A 20,043-nucleotide genomic window follows, 5' to 3' on the forward strand; every position below is an offset into this window, starting at 1 on the left:
CCCATTTGTCAGTATTATGTCCACTAGTTCATTGTCTTTATAAACGCGGGTTATTTTTTGAACAAATCAATTAGGAAAATAAAACTAAATAAACTCGTATTGAAAACCAATAAGCAACAAAAATGTTTCTATAACAATCTAATACTTTCGTCATTTGAAACATACAAATTTTTCTCATGAATGCCACCAAGAACATATTTTAAGTGGAAAATTCTCAGATTTAAGAGAAAAGCAAGAGTAATCAAATAAATTAACCAGTGAAGTGTATGTGCTTTTTTCAATACGTACTTCAGAGTAAACATTACTTTCTCCGTGAGTCCAGTCAACGCTGCTGCTATGGCCAGCATAAATGTCGTCAGTCCAAAAGATGCGTGAATTGGCACAAGCGCTGCTCTGAAACTTGCTGTGGCACCCTCACAACAGAGCAGTACTAGGAAGCTGAAGAATCCAACCACAAACTGTAATAGATGATACTTTAGTTTTATGGGTATAGGAATATCTTTTTATAAAAAAAAACTTTCTCCTCAATATATTCTACTTTTAAACGAAAATATAAAAAAGTAGGACGAATATCTGTATTTAATCGTTGTGATACTCAAATCGGTTAGTGTCAATCAGAAACTTGTCCATATAGCATTTTATTCTATAAAGAAGACATGTAACTGTAAATGCTTGGATATTCCTAGCTCGGAGGCTTTTTAAAATATGCATCCTCGCACTAGCCAGCGCCGCCACAGCCAAAAGAACCTATTTTTCTTCACTCCCCCAACCACCATGCTACGGGCGTCTAGCGCTGGCCGCACGGAGAAACGTATCAGCGAAAAAAGAGGAGTCCGGTTGATAGATTACAAAATGAGCGTCAACTACTTCATGTTCCTTAACCTAAATCTTATAACTGTACTCACAAGCTTCTGCCAACTCATTCGAGATTTGCGAGATCATCATTCCACCAAAGCAATCTGGCAACCTACCATTCACCATTTTCCTCAGTACACTCTCTGAACATTCATTCATTCTTTCATACGCGCCACCCATGCATCGTTGAATAATGTGCACTGCCGTTTCAGGTTTCCTCCAGCCACATAGTCATAACAACTCCGGTCCTAGGTGAAACCTAGCTATGTATCTTGGGAAATTGCCGTGCCCCGCAAGCAGCTGTGCAGCCTTCTACGTCAGATTCAAGGATTCATACCCGACTATTCTACAGAAACAGTAGAACAGCCGTCCGGTCATGCCAGTCTCCCATGACGTCTACCGTTCTAGTCTGATTCCTTCACTCTTTTTCGCTTCTCACTCTTGCTATAGTTTGTTTTCGAGTCCCACACAATTTATTCCCTATCCATTTCTTTAGCGAATTCATCATGGGTTTTCCTATTTCCCATATAAGTCCCCATATGTTGTCTCATCTTGACAATGCAGGTCCGTGGCCCTTTTTCATACCTAGATTCTCGTCATCCTTTTGTATTTAACCCATCCGTGACAGAGTATCTAAACGCTTCTACACTACAATTCGCGCCCCACATTTCAATCACTTTCTCAATCGCTATCCATTTTGTCTCATTTACGCTGCTGTGTCCGGGGATCCTATCAATCTCTAATGTCCATTCACCTTCACTCCGTTCATAGTCCCAGTCTATACACATTTCCCCGTACTCCATTCTCGCTCCGGCGTCTACATATACACCAGTCAATCCGTCCTCTTCCGATTCTCCCCTTTCACTGTAGCTTCAGTTTTCATGTCCCCATTCATGATCTTGGTATCTGGCCCACTCCTCGACGTGGAGGGTGTCAAGAAGACAGGAAAAACTTCTAGTTGAAGGTAAGTTGATGCCAATCAAACTAAATAGTGGCTTCACTTTGAACGGCTTGGTCTTCACTAGTGTATAAATATCTGAGCAGGACGTTTTCTACACTTATTCAATTTTGCTGAACATTATCAATGACTCCACTTCTAAAATTCTAAATGAATTCATTTCTTTCCTAGGATAAATAATGGTAACTTCTCAAGTAGTAGGTATCCGTCTCTTTCAAATAATCAGAAGAAATTTGTCATAAATGATTTGAATGTCATACAAAAACCTGCTACCTACTAGACCAGAAGCAGTAATAATTGCATATAAAAAGGCTAGCGGCGCAACTGCGAGTTAGTCTGCGTAGGAAAGGCGAAGGAAGCGAAACTGTCTATTGTGAAATAAAGTAACACCCGTCAATAAAAGTATTTTGATTTGACTTATTGTTTTTATTTGTGATTTGTTAGTATGGAAAAGAAGCAAAAAATCGACAGTGAATGCAGAACGTTCCAAGAAAAATCGAACTTTCAGTATTTTGTGAATTGAATCCAGTAATAAGGCGCTATGTTTAATTTATAATGAAACCATAGCTGTTCTCAAAGACTATAACATTGAACGACACTATGAATCGAAACATCTTCAAAGTTACTCCAAGTATACAGGAAGTTTGCGGAAGGAAAAATTTGAAGTTTTGAAATGCCGACTCAAATCGCAGCAATCTTTGTTTACCAAAGCGAATACTGAACAAGAGTCTGCAACTCGCGCCAGCTTTCGTGTGGCTCTTGAAATCGGAAAACGTGGCATACCATTCACCGATGGAGAAATGATTGAAGAATGCTTGATTGCAGTAGCCGGAGAAATATGTCCCGAAAATGTAAATTTATTTAAAAGTGTCAGTTTGTCAGCAAACACCATGACTCGGAGGGTGCAAGACATCGCAGAAAATATATCATCTTAACTGTCTGACAAAAATGGACATCATGAGTAGTTTTCTCTAGCATTGGATGAGTCAACGGATGTGTCAGATACTGCTCAGGTGTTGATTTTCATTCGCGGAGTAGATAAAAGCTATGAAGTGTATGAAGAACTTCTTGATATTGATAGTATTCACGGCACGACAACTGGGGCAGATATTTTTAAGGGAGTTGAAAATGCCATTAATAAAAAGAAGCTTCGATGGAGAAATTTGAAATCTATAACAACTGATGGAGGCAAAAATATGTTTGGTAAAAATAAAGGAGTGGTTGCACTTGTGTCAAAGACTGTAGAAAATGATGGTGGTTCAAAACCATTAGTCTTACATTGTATCATTCATCAACAGCCCTTGTGCGGAAAATGTTTGGATATGTCTGAAGTTCTAAAACCAGTCATATCAGTTGATAACTTCATCAGATCCAATGGGCTGAATCACCGACAATTCCGCGAGTTTATTCAACAGATTGGAGAAAATGATTTACCATATCATACTGCCGTACGCTGGCTTAGTTGCGAAAAAGTCCTTAAGCGCTTTTTTGAACTCCGAGCAGAGATCGAATTTTTTTCAAATGAGAAGCAGCGCCCTTTTGCCGATTTAGTAAATAGTGAATGAATGTGGAAGTTAGTCTTCTATGTCGATTTGACAAACCATATGAACGAACTGAATTTGAGATTGCAAGGAGAAAATCAGCTTCTCCCTGATTTATACACCAATATCAAATCCTTCAGGCAGAAAATAATACTATTTCAATCGCAATTACGTAAAAAATGTTTCACACATTTTGAAACATGTGAAATATTCAGCCACACTACAGAGACTGTATTTCCCGTCAATTTTGCAATCGAAACATTGAGTGCTTTGAAGATAAATTTTGATACTCGTTTTTCAGATTTTGATGTCATTGCGAATGAAATTAAGCTTTTTCAAAATCCTTATGATTCTGACATTGAAACCCTAGCTCCGGAAGTCCAAACGGAAATTATTGATTTACGGTGCAGTGATATGCTTAAGAACAAATACCAAAATTCATCTTTGTTGGAATTTTATAAGAGTCTTCCACTGGAACAATTTGATAATTTGCATAAATTTGCTCGTGGGTTGTTTTCTGTTTTTGGTACTACTTACTTGTGTGAGAAAACGTTTTCCATAATGAAGTACACAAAGAATGTTTACAGATCTCAATTAACCGATGAGCATATTAAATCTCTTTTGATAATTGGTACAAGTAAAATTGATTCACAACTACAATGTATTGTCGGTGGAATATCACAATTACATAAATCTCATTAGTGTTTTTATTTTACTGTGATTCATTTCAATCATTTGTTAGTTATTAATATGCTTAAACTTAGATACGTAAGTTAAGTTTTCTTTGTCATCATTTCTGTTGTTAAGTTTTACCTTGCAAGTAAATAAAATCGAGTAATTATCATTCTGTGTTTTCTTCTTCAACTTATCACAGCAATAGTAACAACAATTAGGTAATCATTGGCTGTCGCGGGTCAGATTGATGACAGTAAATCATTGGCAATCGCGGGCCGGATTGATGACACTGGCGGGCCGGATTTGGCCCGCGAGCCGTAGTTTGGAGACCCCTGTACTAGACAAAACCTTCAAAAAATTTTCAACCTCATAAGGATCGTTCATAATATTTTTTAAGAATTTTGTAGGTATTTGCTTACTGTGTATAGAGAGGAATTATTCAGCTAAGCGTTTTGAAAAGCGATAGTACTTCTCAAGAAATCACTTATTGCAGAGCCGTCATTTACTCTCATCATTAGATATTACAAATCGATAATGGATTTTTTTCATAACGTTTTATAGCGGAGATTAATGCGAAGATTAATTCCGAAATAGGTTCAAAATAAGCGATGAGTGAATAAGTGAAATAATTGAGAAAATATTGGTAACACATGGGACTCTACTCATGCAAAAGCATAAAATGGATTGAACATTATATTCTTGTGGCTGAATTTTAGTCTCCTGAGTCTAAACGTCGGCTAAACAAAGTTCCTAACCTTTTCATCAACACTAAGAGACCAACCACTAGAGGGAAACATTTTCATACATACCCCCAATTGCCAAACTCCTATAATTTGTTCTTGTCCACGTATAAAGAAAACGGATACAATAGAATATCTGGGTGTGATGCTTGAGCAACATGTACGCTGGGACAAACATGTAGATTTTCTCGTGAAAAAACTTATTTTTAAATTCTACCAACTCAGAAACATACTAAATAAACATTTATTACTGATGACATACGATGCACTAGCTGAATCAATATTATTGTTTGGGGTGGGTTGAATAAAACACACTTACATAATCTTCTAGTGATACAAAACACATTGCTTAAAGTAGTATTGAAGACAGATAGAAGACATCCAATTGATAGATTACATAAGGAGGCTAGTTTATTCAATATCAGAAAATTAAACACCTATCACTGTGTACTATGGACGTTGAACTTGCCTCTCACATATCTGACACACATACACGACATCCGAGCCAAATGCGAGGGAACAATTAGTGTTCCTTTTTGTGAAAACGTATGTACCCAAAGGTTTATTACTTACTTTGGAACGAAACTTGTCAATCAAGTTCCCATTGAACTAAGAAATATGAAAAATATCAATGAACGTTGATCACCACTCTCATTTGTTAAAAGAAATATCTGCATCAAATCACTGAATCATGCCTGATTTTTTTTTATTCTTCGGGTTGATCATTGCTTTCTATTATTTTTTTTATTATAAATTTTTATTTCTTACTGAAAGGAATGCATAGTTTTTTTTCTCACATTCATGATTGTGTTCAGATCTGGGCGTTTCCCAAGAACTGAACACTACCACTTATTGTGCATATTAAAGATATGCTAAAATCTATTATAGTCAAGAATATGTATCTGAATTTATATTATTTATATTATACATATATTGGATTTTTAGGTGGAAAAATTACATCTTTTTCGTATTCAACAAAAGTCATTTTTTGTGGAGGAAAAAATCAGTTTTTTATCGACCTTTTTTTGGGTAATGGTTATGATGTTAGAACTACTTTCAGAACAAAAAATACACTGAGATCTATATTCACACATACAAAACCCAACAACACTGAAGAAAAAACAAAAAATTGTATTTATAAAATACCTTGTTCTTGTGGTAAAAGTTACATTGGTGAAACCTCAAGACCATTCAAAGTGCGCGAGAATGAACATCGAGATTATATAAAAAATAGACAATTGACAGGATCAAAATCATCAGAACACATTTTGCTAAAAGAATCAGCGTATATTCTCATGTCTGGAGAGAATTGTATCTCGAATAGCTCCTTAGAAATAGATCGTACTTGGCTACCCATCTTGAAGAAAACTTTGGATAGTGGCGAAATGGCAACAAACTGATATCGGAGAGTACCTTGTATTACATCGAATATTTCAGTTGTCAATCAACAACATTGACATAATTTCATATTTCAAAACTTCTTTGACATCTGTCGAAGAAGTAAAGAAATAAGCTCTCAAAAAAGGAATAACTGCATATTTATTCGAATTTTTATCCATTTCTGAAGACGGAGGCAGATTTTGGCCTCCGAAACGTAAAAGATAAGTATAATTTCTTAATATTTTTTTTTTGATAGGCAAAATTGTGAAATACGACAAGTTACTGATAAATAGAAGATTTTTTTTGTGAAAAATACTTTGATTTTTACGCAGTAACTTATCGGGGTAAACTAAAAAGTTTGCCCTTCTACACTTGTATAAATTTCTCCATTATAATTTTTATATTTTTTCAGACTGTTGAAGGTAACCATTACCCAAAAAAAAGTCGATAAAAAACTGATCTTTTTCGTGTTTCTCGAAAATGATGATTTGTTTTGAATATTCAAATATTAAATCTAGCTGTAGGGCAAGAGTTGAAATGGAATGTTGCATAGGTTCTCGGACTATTGCGTTCATTACTAAATTGAAAAATTGAATCATCAATTTTTATGAATGAATAATTTCATTGAATACACCTACTCGTACTACCTTCTCTCATTCGGGTCTTCAACCTGAATTGAAAATAATTGTACAAATTGAGTTAACGTACATTTCTTAATGTCCTTGTTTTATGTACATTACGAATTGGCATAAATAAACAGACATGTTTTATGTCTACGTCTTATGTGTAAATAGTCTACTTGTACGTGTCGACTATAACGGGACAAAAATAGATTCCAATGAATCTATATTGAAACAATTGAAAGCAATTGCTTGTAACGGGATAGTATTGTATTACTATTTACATTTAAATGTCAGTCTTAGAGAATTGAATTCGTAGTTCTTACATAAAGTAATCAATTACAAAAATGTACCCTAAACTGATGATCATACCATGATGATCATACTCACTCTTGTGAGTGAAATTAAGTTGTTAAATCAGAGTTCTCAAAACAAAGTTGAAGGTTGACCTTATTCCTTAACCCTATGAGAGAAGGCTACCATAGAAACTTTTTTTTTTAAATGAAATCCGATATTATTGTTCACCTACGACCTGATAACTTCGACAATTGCAGAACTAGCCAAACGTCACACCCATGCTCAATCCCTAAAGAGATGGGATGGGATCAAAGGATGCAATTTTGCCAGGGCGACCCTCGGAAGTTGGCACCGAAGAAGTACCTGGCGAACACCTCCATGATATGGGGCTAGTGGAAACACGTCGATGCAGGATATGTGAACAGGAAGATGAAACTGTCAGGCATGTCCTATGCGAGTGTCCGGAGTTATCGTCAATAAGAGCGTGTGTGTTCGGCGAGTCTTGGCCCACACCTGCCGATAAAAGGAGATGTCTGTCAACCTTCCTGGAAAGGACAGGATGGACGATGATTTAGGAGGACAACTCCTCGGGAGGATGTACAATGGCCTAAGTGCTGTGGGCCTACACTCACCCTCCCTACTCTACAGATACAGATAGTTGTCTTCGAGGGCGGTACAAAGATTATGGTGGTCACATAATTTTTCGATACTATTTTTATTGTACGATTTGTCTTCCACTATTTCGACTATTACCTCTTCATGGGCGTTAAATATCTTTCGAGCGAGCATTATCTTGAGGTCTAAGAGCGAGAAAAGTCGCTGGCGGCCGGATCTGGAGAATACGGTGGATAAATTACGTACGTACGTAAATTACGTACATAGGACACCAAACCAAAAAACTAACAAACATCTTCAAACCCCTGAACATCAACATCACATACAAGCCAAACACGAAAAAGAACAGAAAAAATAAACAGCTATGAAAAAGAAGGAAACAAAAACTTAAACGTGGTATACATCAAACAATCCTCTGAATGCAACAAATTCTATATCGGCTAAACCAAGAAGAAACTGATCCAAAGGTACAACGAGCACAAAAAGGCATACATAAACCCAATAATATATAAATAAAACCTCGCAGCACAAGCTATACAAAACAAGCATAATTTCCCTACACCAGAAAACATAAAGGTCATAAAACAAGTCAATAAGGGAAACCATATGGACATCTGGGAAAACTTAAACATTCATAAATTTAACAGTCATAAATCACTTATCGAGGAACAAATACAAATCAAAACACAACAAACCTAACATTCAATATATTAAATAAAACAATACACACTCCTAGAAACAGTAAATCTAGAGAAGATCCAACACGAAGAATATTACCTGGTGTAGCCCAAATACAGGCAAATTTACCTAAAGTACCTGGAGTACCTGCACTGAGGCGTTCGGACCGCATAAAAGCACAAACAACAGGTTGACACGTTCAGTTTGAGTAGAGCCTAGATGATGACAGCACGACCAGCTTTCGAAAGCGCTCGCATATAATTGAATAGGAGTTATAAAGCTTCAACTCCTTTTTGTGCCTTATATAAATATATATATATATATATATATATATATATATATATATATATATATATATATATATATATATATATATATATATATATATATATATATATATATATATATATATAAATATGAAAGTTATTGAGTGTCTTGATATAGAAACAAAAGTTAATATCGGACCATAGCACTCATGAAAGTGGCAAACCATAGACACGTGTTTTGGGCTTTTGGCCCATCATCAGTATGGTGCAGCCAAGTGTAAGAATGGGCAACACTTGGTTACCAAAAGATAGAAATATAGAAATACAAATGCACGGAGTCACCAACAGGTGACTCCGTGCATCACCAACAGTGATAGTTTTCTTGTGAACACGAGATCTATCAACTGAAACCACAAATGTGCGGTTGGCACATTTGTGGTTTCAGTTGAATTATTTATATATAAATATATAAATAATTTTTGAGTTGGGTATTTTAGTCAATATCTGCGGGCTATGGAAACACTATTTTTTGTTATTCAAGCTTTCGGAAATATATTTTTTTCCTCCAACAAGAATATCTACAAAATAAAGATCATTTGAATATTATACAGTAATAGATAAAGCTTGAATAACAAAAAATAGTGTTTCCATAGCCCGCAGATATATTCAATGATGCAAAGAAATCGAATACAGCTCTTTTAGTTCTGGAGATATACAGGAAAAACAAAAAATCCCAAATTATTTTTTTTCCTATATCTTCTTTATTCGCAGACATTTTGAAAATATGTCCACATTTTGCTGTTGGCACTTGATATGGGCTCTCAGAATATATCCATGAATCTTTTATACAGGGAGTCATTTGACTTGGGCCACCCCCATCTTTAAATTTTCAAATACGGACCTGTATTTTTTGTTGTAGTTTTTGGATCGTAGACGTTCACTTCATACTAAGAAATTAAATTCATGTTATATTTCGGGATTTTTCGGTAATATTCGATTATAATTGTGTGAATTATTCCCTTTTGAATTACGGCCCTGGAAATTGGTTGACTGAGTTGAATGAAAACACAATGGCAACTTTCACGTCTCCCTATGTACCGTAGAGTTTTTCGAGAGTTTTTTTCAGTTTTAGGTACTTATTCATATTTTTTCCATTGCTCTGAGCGTTTTCTTCAGTGAACTTCGAATAAGAAAACCTTTTATGATCATCTGAAACATATCTACAACAAAAATATATTATATGAGCAGAAAAAAAATGGTAGCAATGATAACATCCGAAACGAACACTATAATTATAATGAAAATTGAAATGAAATAAGTAATGTATAATACACAAAAAATTAATTGTGCAATAAACGTTCGAATTGGAGTCCTTTCATTTCGAGACAAATAATGGGGCAATAAGATGGTCTGCAAGATCACCAGATCTTACTATGTTGGACTATTTTCTATGGGTGGCCTGGGCGGCCTAGGGCCTAGGGCGGCAAAATTATTGAAAAACCAAAATTTTAGCGATAAAAAAAGTAAAGATAGTCTTCGTTGAAACTGAGTTCAAACTAATTTTTGTAAAAAAATGTCCTACGAATATATAATAATAACAAGACAAATTAAGAAGTTTCTTTCGACTTAGAAGACGGCGATATAACTTCCGGCGATTTCGATCATGAATAATTTTCAATGTGAATCACTTTTCCATGTAATTATTGTTCGATACTGAATTTTTTTAATTTTCATAGGTGCTTTCCGAAAAATTGGTAATATTAAGGACTTATTTACAGCGAATCTAGTTTGCTTCAGAGTTGGGTAGTATCCGAATACTTCTGTATTCGGATACAGTAACCGGATACTTTATATGTATTCGAAAGCTGTATTCGGATATTTTTCAAATGTTGTATTCAGTATCCGTATCTGTGGCCAAATTTGTAAGTAAAAGTCGAATACTTTTTTCGATCTTCGGATAGTTTTAAATTATTCGATGAATGAGAACCAGACCAAACAGCCCCATTTTATGCAGGCGTATCTTGTCGCATTTTGTCGGCCGTCTTCGAAAACGGTGAAATTCAATTTTAGCACTTTGCCACCTCGAAAAATGAGTTATTAGAGTGCCTCATATATAAAAAATGTGCAGTAGACTTCACTTGGGGCTTGTATTCTTCCGTTTACGGGGTTGGAACACCCAAACTCGAAGTTCAGCATCCCCGAAAAGATACCAAGTACCAATCAATCTCGTTGAATCAGAATCTATGTCGTATGTGCGTGGCCATTTCATAATTCCCATATACTGAGTTGTCCAGGGGCAACCAGATGGAACTCCGTTTATGATGCAGTTGCGCAGATTTTGCAAGTAAAAGAGAAACTTCCAATTCTGCTACAAAGTTTATCTTTAGAACCTTTTAAGGATACTGAACTATTGTATCTGGAAGGATACTGCTTAGTTATGTTACAGTTATGTTACAAGGTGAAGACAATGTATCTTTTGGATACTTGTTGCCCAGTCTAATTTCTTTAATTAACAAGTATGAAAAACTCATTGCCCAAACCCAAAATAAATTGAAATATTGCAAAAATGTGCATAAAAAGTTTAAATACTCGTTTTGATAAAATTTTAAATTTGGAATTGGAAGATTCAATTATAGCAGCAGTTCTGCTACCTATATTTAAAATTAAGTGGTATAACATTGTGGAAAATCCAAAAAATACTTTGGAAGATATTAAAAAATGTATAATAAATGTTGCAAAAAACAGATGGAATATGAATCTTAAAACGAATCAGATGAAAGAGGGGACCAAAGTGTGGACGACTTTTTTGATTTCACGGATTCCCAAGATAACCAAGAAGTAGGCACTGTAGGCAGTAGTAGCACTATGAACGAACAGGGTACTGAGGATACCAGTGAAAGTAGCAATAAAACTACAAAAAATCAGCAGGAATTATTAAAAGAACGAATTTATAAGTATTACATGAATACCCAATATTAAAAAAAAAAATGTTATTCTAGTATAATACATGCATTGATTTTAAATGCTTCCAAAACATTCTTCATGGTTTTTCGACAAAAAAATATCAGCAGTGACGCAAGCCCTCTTGTTAAAATAAATCAAAAGTCAATTGAGCAAGTATCAAGCATAAAATTTCTGGATGTAACAATTGATGAGAAACTGACATGGAGAACTCATATCGAAAATCTGGTAGGGAAATTGAGTAGTATCAATTTTATCATCAGACAACTGAACGACACTGTATCTATAGAGGTTCTCAGAATGGCATATCATGGTCTAGTGTCGTCGGCACTCACATATGGCTTGATCTTCTGGGGTAATTCAACACATATTGATGAAGTATTCATTGCTCAGAAGAAAATCATAAGATGCATGATGGGAGTTCGAAATAATGTATCTTGTAAAGCTTATTTCAAGTCACTGTCAATTCTAACTTTACCATCACTTTATATTTATCTTCTAATTATGAATATTAAAAAAGAGCAAGATACCTACATGAAAAGTAGTGAAATTCACCAACACCAAACACGGAAAAAAATGACATTCGCTTACCATTCTCTAGGCTTAGTGTGGGACAGAATTCTCCAAAATACCAAGGAATTCTATGTTATAACCGTTTCAATAGGATCTTTGGTGAGATAAAAAATTTTAATACCTTCAAAACAACATTATTCAATTACCTTAATGAAAATACTTTTTATACAATAGAGGAGTACCTCACTGTTTGATGCACTATCTGTGAGTTTTTCATATTTTCTTGTGAGGTCTATAATGTTTTGACTAGTCTGATAAGTTTTGTACCGAATTTCACTAGTTCGGACTTCCATTGTCTACTATATAAAATGATTTGAAATCCCTGAAACAAGTGAAAAAGAATAATTAAAAAAGAATAGTTGAAAATAACAATTATATTAAGCAACAATAAACCTGAAATGAAATGATAGTGAAATAACCTACAAGTAAAAATATAATAATTGAATAAATAAAAATTAAAGGAATGAAAAAAAAGGAGAAAATAATAAAAAATAAAAAGTGTAGAGATTCCAAGTCACGTTAGTTCACGACGTTTCGATTGTTTGGTATCTACAATCGTCTTCGGGTGATGACTGGACTGATTCCTCCGAGAGATGACTATTTTATAGGTCGTTGAAATACTTTCACTTTCTCTACTTTCCATTTTCCGCTTCACTGATTCCGTGAGAGATGACCGTTTTGGCGGGAGTTGGTCATTTTGCGTTTGATGATGGGTTTCCATATGTTTCGTATATCTACGCTGGCCTGGCTGAATCACCCAGTCATCACCCGAAGACGATTGTAGATACCAAACAATCGAAACGTCGTGAACTAACGTGACTTGGAATCTCTACACTTTTTATTTTTTATTATTTTCTCCTTTTTTCATTCCTTTAATTTTTTATTTATTCAATTATTATATTTTTACTTGTAGGTTATTTCACTATCATTTCATTTCAGGTTTATTGTTGCTTAATATAATTGTTATTTTCAACTATTCTTTTTTAATTATTCTTTTTCACTTGTTTCAGGGATTTCAAATCATTTTATATAGTAGACAATGGAAGTCCGAACTAGTGAAATTCATCACGAAACATTGTCAATCACCTTCAAACAAAAGTTTTGTACCATTGTGTAAAAAACTTCAATGATGAATAAATTATCTGTATCTGTACCTTCGTCAGCACCAGTAGAAAGACTTTTCTCTTTTGCAACTATGATTAATACGCCAAAGAGGTATTGGTACTGACGAAGGCAAATTAAAACTCAAAGGTACTATTATAGATATAAATGTCACATCTAGCGAACAATGTGGTAAAAGCTAAAAATATATTTTTTTCACTGAAATGTTCTTTGTTCACAAAATAAATATAAACAGTTTTTTGAGTTTCTTTTATTTCCTATCTTTTTTTATCACTTTTTGTTTTTGATATTCATCCCTAGTATTTTTACTTGTATACATTAAAACACTATTTTAACTAACTCTAAAAGTATCCGTAAAAGTATCCAAAATAAGTATCCGAATACTTGTATCCGAGTACATTTTTAGGTGAAAGAATCCGTAATTTTTTAAAAAGTATCCGGATACATTGAAAGTATCCGTATCCGGTATTTGGATCCTTTTTTCCTGTATTCGACCCAGCTAAGTTTGCTTAGCTATGGGAGTCGTAAATTTTTGTTTATTATGGAATATAACTCTCTTGTACGAAGTGGTTCAATATCCTTGTAGAGCTGAATGGTGGAATAAAAGTTTATTTTTTTAAATATTATTTTTAGTAAGGAATTTTGTGTTTATTGAAGTTTACCCAATGCATTATCGTACAGACCTGTTGTTATACAATATTCATGTTTTTTAATCAAACTGTTGTTATACCTCCATTTTTATAAACAGTAATAAGTATCTCGACCCTACACCTTCGAGTTTCTTGCTGAAGAAATATTGCCTTTCGAAAAGTGATAAATTTTACCTGTATGGCAAATAATCCCATTGTCACGAGTCCAATCCAACTGTGCATCGAGTAGAAGTTGGGTATCGCATTAGGTTGTTTCAAATTGTGTGAATCTAGGACAGCCAAGAACCCAATAGCAACGCATGGAATCGCCAGGGCGTGGAACACCGTGTGGAGGAGCTTGACATAAATTCTTCGACAGCATCTGCATATTCTGTATAGTAATATTGCTGAAACAGAATAAATCGAATCAATACTTTTTTGGAAAATCATTAGAAAATTATTTGGTGAAACATTTACAGAATAGAAAGAATTCTGGATTGGTTTTATTCAATAGTAAAATATTAGACGTAACTGTGGAGTTCCAGTTTTCATTATTTGAAGGGTTAAATAGACCTTAAAGGTAATTATTGAAGTCGAGAACTAGAGGGCTTTGATATTTACATAAATAAGGCAGAAAAAATCAAAGTGACAATAATATCAAATCGTAAACAGTTCGCTCTTGCATCACTATCTAATCAATAAGATTACATTATAACCGTGTAAGGAATCACATGTTAAAAGGTAAAACTTCGTTAATCCTTAGATCGCACAAGTTTCGACTTCTGAGGGTGGTCGTTCGCAAGGGTGCGCTGGTTAACGGAAAAACAGATTTAAACATTATAAACATACAGTATGATGCAAATGTATGGAATAAATTCGATATTCACAAAAGGAGCGTCTTTCGGAAGAAATCCAAAAACAGGTCAACTTTAATTTTTGACGGCCCATTTCATGATATTCATATGAAAGACGTTTCGTCACCAGTGTTGGCGTGATGACGTAATCGACAATTTTTTTAAATACAAACAGGGGTCATGTGGCACCCCATTCAAAAGGTCTACTAGTCGTCTATTCAACGGTATAATGGTTTCAATATGTATTAATGCAGGGTCAACCGAAATTATGCATTCAGAAGACTGGAATTACAAATAATAGTAATTCGTTGAACCAAACAATGCTATGCACCGCCACTGAGAATAAAGTATCGTATTGTCTTCTATTGTTTTTGTTGATTAGAAAAAAGAAATGGTGATAAAAGTCCTACACTCTACTTGAGATTAGTCAATGTCATTGAAGTGAAGTATCATTGAAGCGGTTGACATTATTTCTAGAAAAATATTTAAATCACTTATTATCTGGCAATGAAAGTAACAGAAACCAAAAGAATCGAAATTTTAATTATGATTGGCTGTGGAGATAAAGTAAGGACTCAGGCAGAAGTTCGTGATTTATTCAATGCGAAATACCCCAACCGAGAACCCGTTTCTCAATCAACAATAAGTAAAATTGAGAAAAAGTTTCGAGAAACGGGCCATGTTAAAGAACTCCCTAAAAGTGGTAGAAAATCAATTTCAGAAGTCCAAAAACTTGATGTGGTACTTGCGGTCCACGAAAACCCCCATACCAGCACGAGGCAAGTCGCACTGGATATTAATTTACACCAATCGACTGTTGTTAGAGTGTTGAAAAAAGAAAAGTGGCATCCGTATAAAGTTCAGCTGGTCCAAGAACTGTCAGAAGATGACTTTGACAGAAGAGTCGAATTTTGCGAAATCATAATGGAGCGCTCGCACAGAGATCGGAGTTTCATACAAAATATAATATTTTCAGATGAAGCTACTTTTATGCTCAACGGTCACGTAAACCGTCAGACTTATCGATACTGGGCAAGAGAAAATCCACATTGGATGGAGGAGCATAGCACACAATATCCACAAAAAGTGAATGTTTGGGCCGGAATTTTGAACAACCGGATAATAGAACCATAATTTTTTGAGGAAAGCGTAACTGGCTCGGTATCTACACTTTCTTCAAGATTATCTGATGCCACAACTGAATCAGCTATTTCCAAATAGAAATGATTTGTGGTTCCAGCACGATGGGGCGCCCCCACACTACGCCGTTGATGTACGAACCTACCTGGATACCGAGGAAAGTGGATAGGAAGAAGAGGGCCGATCGAATGGCCACCAAGGTCTCCGGATTTGACCCCGTTAGACTTTTTTTATGGGGATACTTGAAGAGTAAAGTTTACTAAAATCGACCAAATGATTTAGAAGAGTTGAAGGAACGCATCAGAGCGGAGATTGCACAAATAACCCCCGAAGTTCTCGGAAACGTTAGAAATGAATTCAGTGCCCGGCTTTCACATTGCATCATAGCTGAATGTCATCAATTTGAATATTTATTATAATTTTATTGTACTTCAATAAATAACATGTTTTGGATCATCTTGTATAAATGAATATTGGCACGGTTATACCGTTGAATAGATGATTAGTAGACCTTTTGAATGAGGTGCCATATGACCCTTGTTTGCATTTAAAAAAACTGTCGATTACGTCATCACGCCAACACCGGTGACGAAACGTCTTTCATATGAATATCATGAGATGGGCCGTCAAAAATTAAAGTTGACCTGTTTTTGGATTTCTTCCGAAAGACGCTCATTTTGAAAATATCGAATTTATTCCATACATTTGCATCGTACTGTATATGACCCGATATATTTTCACATAGAATCTCCTTGATATGACTGACCAATTTAACGAGTCGTCTAGTGGGATTCCCTAAAGATTCACAGAACTTCCAGTTCATGTATTATTATGAGTGGAGACAATAATGGTTTGATTTTTCATTCTATTCAGTTTGAGCTTATTGTTATTGTACCATATTTCAGCCTTATCTCCAATTTGGTTAAGAGTTGTATGGAGACTATCAATATTGTTTTTGAGATGAGAAATAGGTAGCATCATAGGGACTAGGAAAACTCAATGAGTTCCCACATCTTCTAGTCAGCTAGTTGATCAGTGAGTCCCACTCGTGAAACAACCCCAAATGTGAATGTTGATTCGATGCCAACTCAAGGACGATCGTTGTTCCCTACATATCGTCTTACCCCTGCTAGGAATCACACGTTGAAAATTTTGTCCATTTCAGCAAAAAACAAAAAACGTCAGAATCCCAATTCATACTTAGATATTTTAAGACAATTGAGATTTCTCAACTGACGTTCGCTTTTCTCAGGTCGAGTGGGCTGAAGTCGGAAACTGAGGGGTTCATCATGGCTTGCCAGGAAGATGTCTTCAACACCTTAGTCTACCGCAGTTGCGTGATGGGTTTAGAGGTTCCTGACACAATGTGCAGGGCCTGCCGCGAGGCGCCCGAGACCCTAATGCACTTGCTCTCAGCATGTTCAGCATATGCGGTCTCGGCCTATATCCATCGACATAAAGCGGCCCTGAGAGTGCTATATTACCATGGACAGCACTCTTACGGTATTGATGAGACACCAGTGTTGCCCTACGCTCCGGGGGATATTGGATCCGTTGTGGGGAACGAGAAGTGCCGAATTCATTGGAACTATTCGTTCCCCACACTCAGGCTCATACAAGCTAATAAGCCTGATGTAGTCCTTCTCGACCACCAGACCAAGACGATATTTGTCGTGGAGTTTTCAGCTCCTGGCGAGATGAATATCGTCAGAAAAGAGGAGGAAAAACGGATAAAATATCGAGATTTTCTCTTCGAACTCCGCAGACTCTATCCAGATCACTTTGTCAAGATGGTTGTTCTGATTATTGGAGTCCTTGGTGGAATGATGCCCTCTCTACTCTCAAATCCTAAAATCATACCGGCTTGCCGCACTAAGGCAGAAATCTTAGCCGCACAGATGCAGAAGGCTGTCATTCTTGGCTCACTGCGCTTGCTCAGGGCACATGATTTTCGGACCCAATGATCACTTACTCCACGGTGTGGGGAGTGGTCATTGGTTGATAATGCTGGCGCGCCCTTCCTAATGTATCGGGGCTTCGGGGGATAGGGCCTGACCAGCGCATACTTCGATAATAATAATAATAGCTTTATTGTCCAACAATTACCCATTTACTGGACAATATAACTAAAAACTGAAGCTAAAATAAGTTTTATAAAAACAAGTGAGGATTGCCAATGAGTACAATATTAATACGTTTATGGTTTGTATAACTCAACTTCTTAGCGTATTTTCTAGAATTTTTACTATAACAATGAATATTCAACTAGTCAGATCATTGTTTCAATCCAGATGATGAGATAATGAATAAGCAAAAATCTGAATTAAATTTCAGATGATAAATGAAAAGTTTGCTATCATGCACGATTTTTGATTTTATAAAATACTAGCTGGTGCACAAATTTTCATGTATTTGTCTATTTTCGAGTTATGAGAAAATTGGTAGTTTTTTCGAAAGATGAATTTACGACAAGAAATTACAATAATGAGCTATGATAAGCAATTTTATCAAATTTGTTGCATCATTCATTGATGTATATTCATCATTATATTATTCATCATTGTTTATTTATATGCATCTAAAATTAGTTTGTGATTCTTGTAAATATTGAATGTTTATTTCGATGACTTGAATATTGTAAATAAGAAGTTCTATCCAAAACTTCAAACAGTAAGTTAGTATGTTCTGGGATTTTCATAAATCCGAGGAGAAATGTTTGAAAATTATGATAGAACTGACTGATACTTGAACACACACACTAGAATTGATACTATTGTATGTCGAAACACGTGTCGCGGTTTTTCTACGTGATATTACGTATTCAGAGAACACTTTAATGTGAGATTTTCACTAAACAATTTTTCAAAAACGCAACACGAGTTTTGCCATACAATGGCTTCTTCAGGCGTGTCTTTACTGTCTCAATTCTACAAATGCAATGCTTTAGTACGTAGTACGTAGTAGATTAAAAGTACGTACATTTCAACAACCTGAGTTGAATTATATTACCTGAGCTTATGTCCCAGTTTCCGTTTTTAAAGAAATTATGCATAAACGTAGCTCATAGAACGAATAAAAGCCCAATTGAATTTATTAAAAACAATAAAGACAAAACTTCGGTGTCGGATAGATCAGAAGTATATAAGCTGACTTGCTGACTTAGTGGCTCTTACCCAAAACTGTATATTGGCCAAACAGGGAGAACATTCTTCCAAATAATTAAAGAGAATAGAAGTAGTTTTGTAAATAGAACGGCCACATTTGCAAACCACATTCAAGCAAAAGGACATGAGTTCAGTCATGAACACGACGAAGAGAAAAGTTTGAAACTTATTTTTTCAGAATGTTTAGAATCAATATATTCAAGTAATTTGGTAATTTACTGGTCAATTAGAATTGAATAACTCTCCCATCCTAATTATTTTTTTCAAGAGGAAACTGAGGTGAAACCCAGGTATTTGAAATGCAGGTACTTTAAATTGTGTAATCAGGTATATAAATCTATAGAATATAGTTATTGAAGACACGCCCGAAGAAGTTATTGTATGTTGCATGTTGCATTTTTGGAAAACTGTTTAGTGAAAATCTCACAATAACTTGTTTTTTGAATACGTTAGTTGAGGATTTTCATCAAGTATCGGCCAATTCTATCATATTTCCAGTAAAACATTGCTGGAACAATATCATTTTGGGCATGGATGATAAGATTTTTTGGTGCATATAAGAAATCAACTCAAAGTGAATGAAAACAAAACAGTCGATTTAGGTTTTTCGATGGGAAAGATATTGAAACTTATAACATCCTACACTCCGATACAGGTAGATTTCTAGAACGCCTCATATTTTTGATTTACTGCGGAACCACTTCTTATAATTTTTTTATTTCATTCTGTTGAGCAAATCAGTTCAACCTTTACTTGTTTGCGGCCGATAAATCGAATATTACGGTAACTGATACCGTAAAGTGTTGGCTTGCTCCACTAAAATCAGCCATTTTGCCATATTGACGAAAACTAAGATGATAATATTAATTAAACAACAATTATTATAAAAGGAACCGCCATAATTCCTCATCGTCTTTAATTCGTGTTAAGAATCACACGTTTGAAGGTAAGACCTCATTAATCCTTAGCTCGCAC

General features: G+C 35.2%; 1 protein-coding gene across 6 annotated transcripts in view; it reads right to left on the reverse strand.

Annotated features, from left to right (window-relative positions):
• Nucleotides 1-20,043, reverse strand: part of nemy (cytochrome b561 family member no extended memory) — a 306,149-nt gene that overhangs the window by 10,628 nt on the left and 275,478 nt on the right. For all 6 annotated transcript variants that reach the window (XM_074180148.1, XM_074180147.1, XM_074180146.1 and 3 more), the window contains 2 exons: nucleotides 14,106-14,317; nucleotides 289-458 (listed from right to left, as the gene is read on the reverse strand). In XM_074180148.1, coding sequence (XP_074036249.1) covers nucleotides 289-458; nucleotides 14,106-14,317 — 382 coding nt within the window. The remainder of the gene's footprint in view (nucleotides 1-288; nucleotides 459-14,105; nucleotides 14,318-20,043) is intronic.

Source organism: Leptinotarsa decemlineata, unplaced genomic scaffold (assembly GCF_025532065.1).
Source record: "Leptinotarsa decemlineata unplaced genomic scaffold, Ldec_3_MD MMD2_tig00026294_RagTag_RagTag, whole genome shotgun sequence".
NCBI classification, from domain to species: Eukaryota; Metazoa; Arthropoda; class Insecta; order Coleoptera; family Chrysomelidae; genus Leptinotarsa; species Leptinotarsa decemlineata.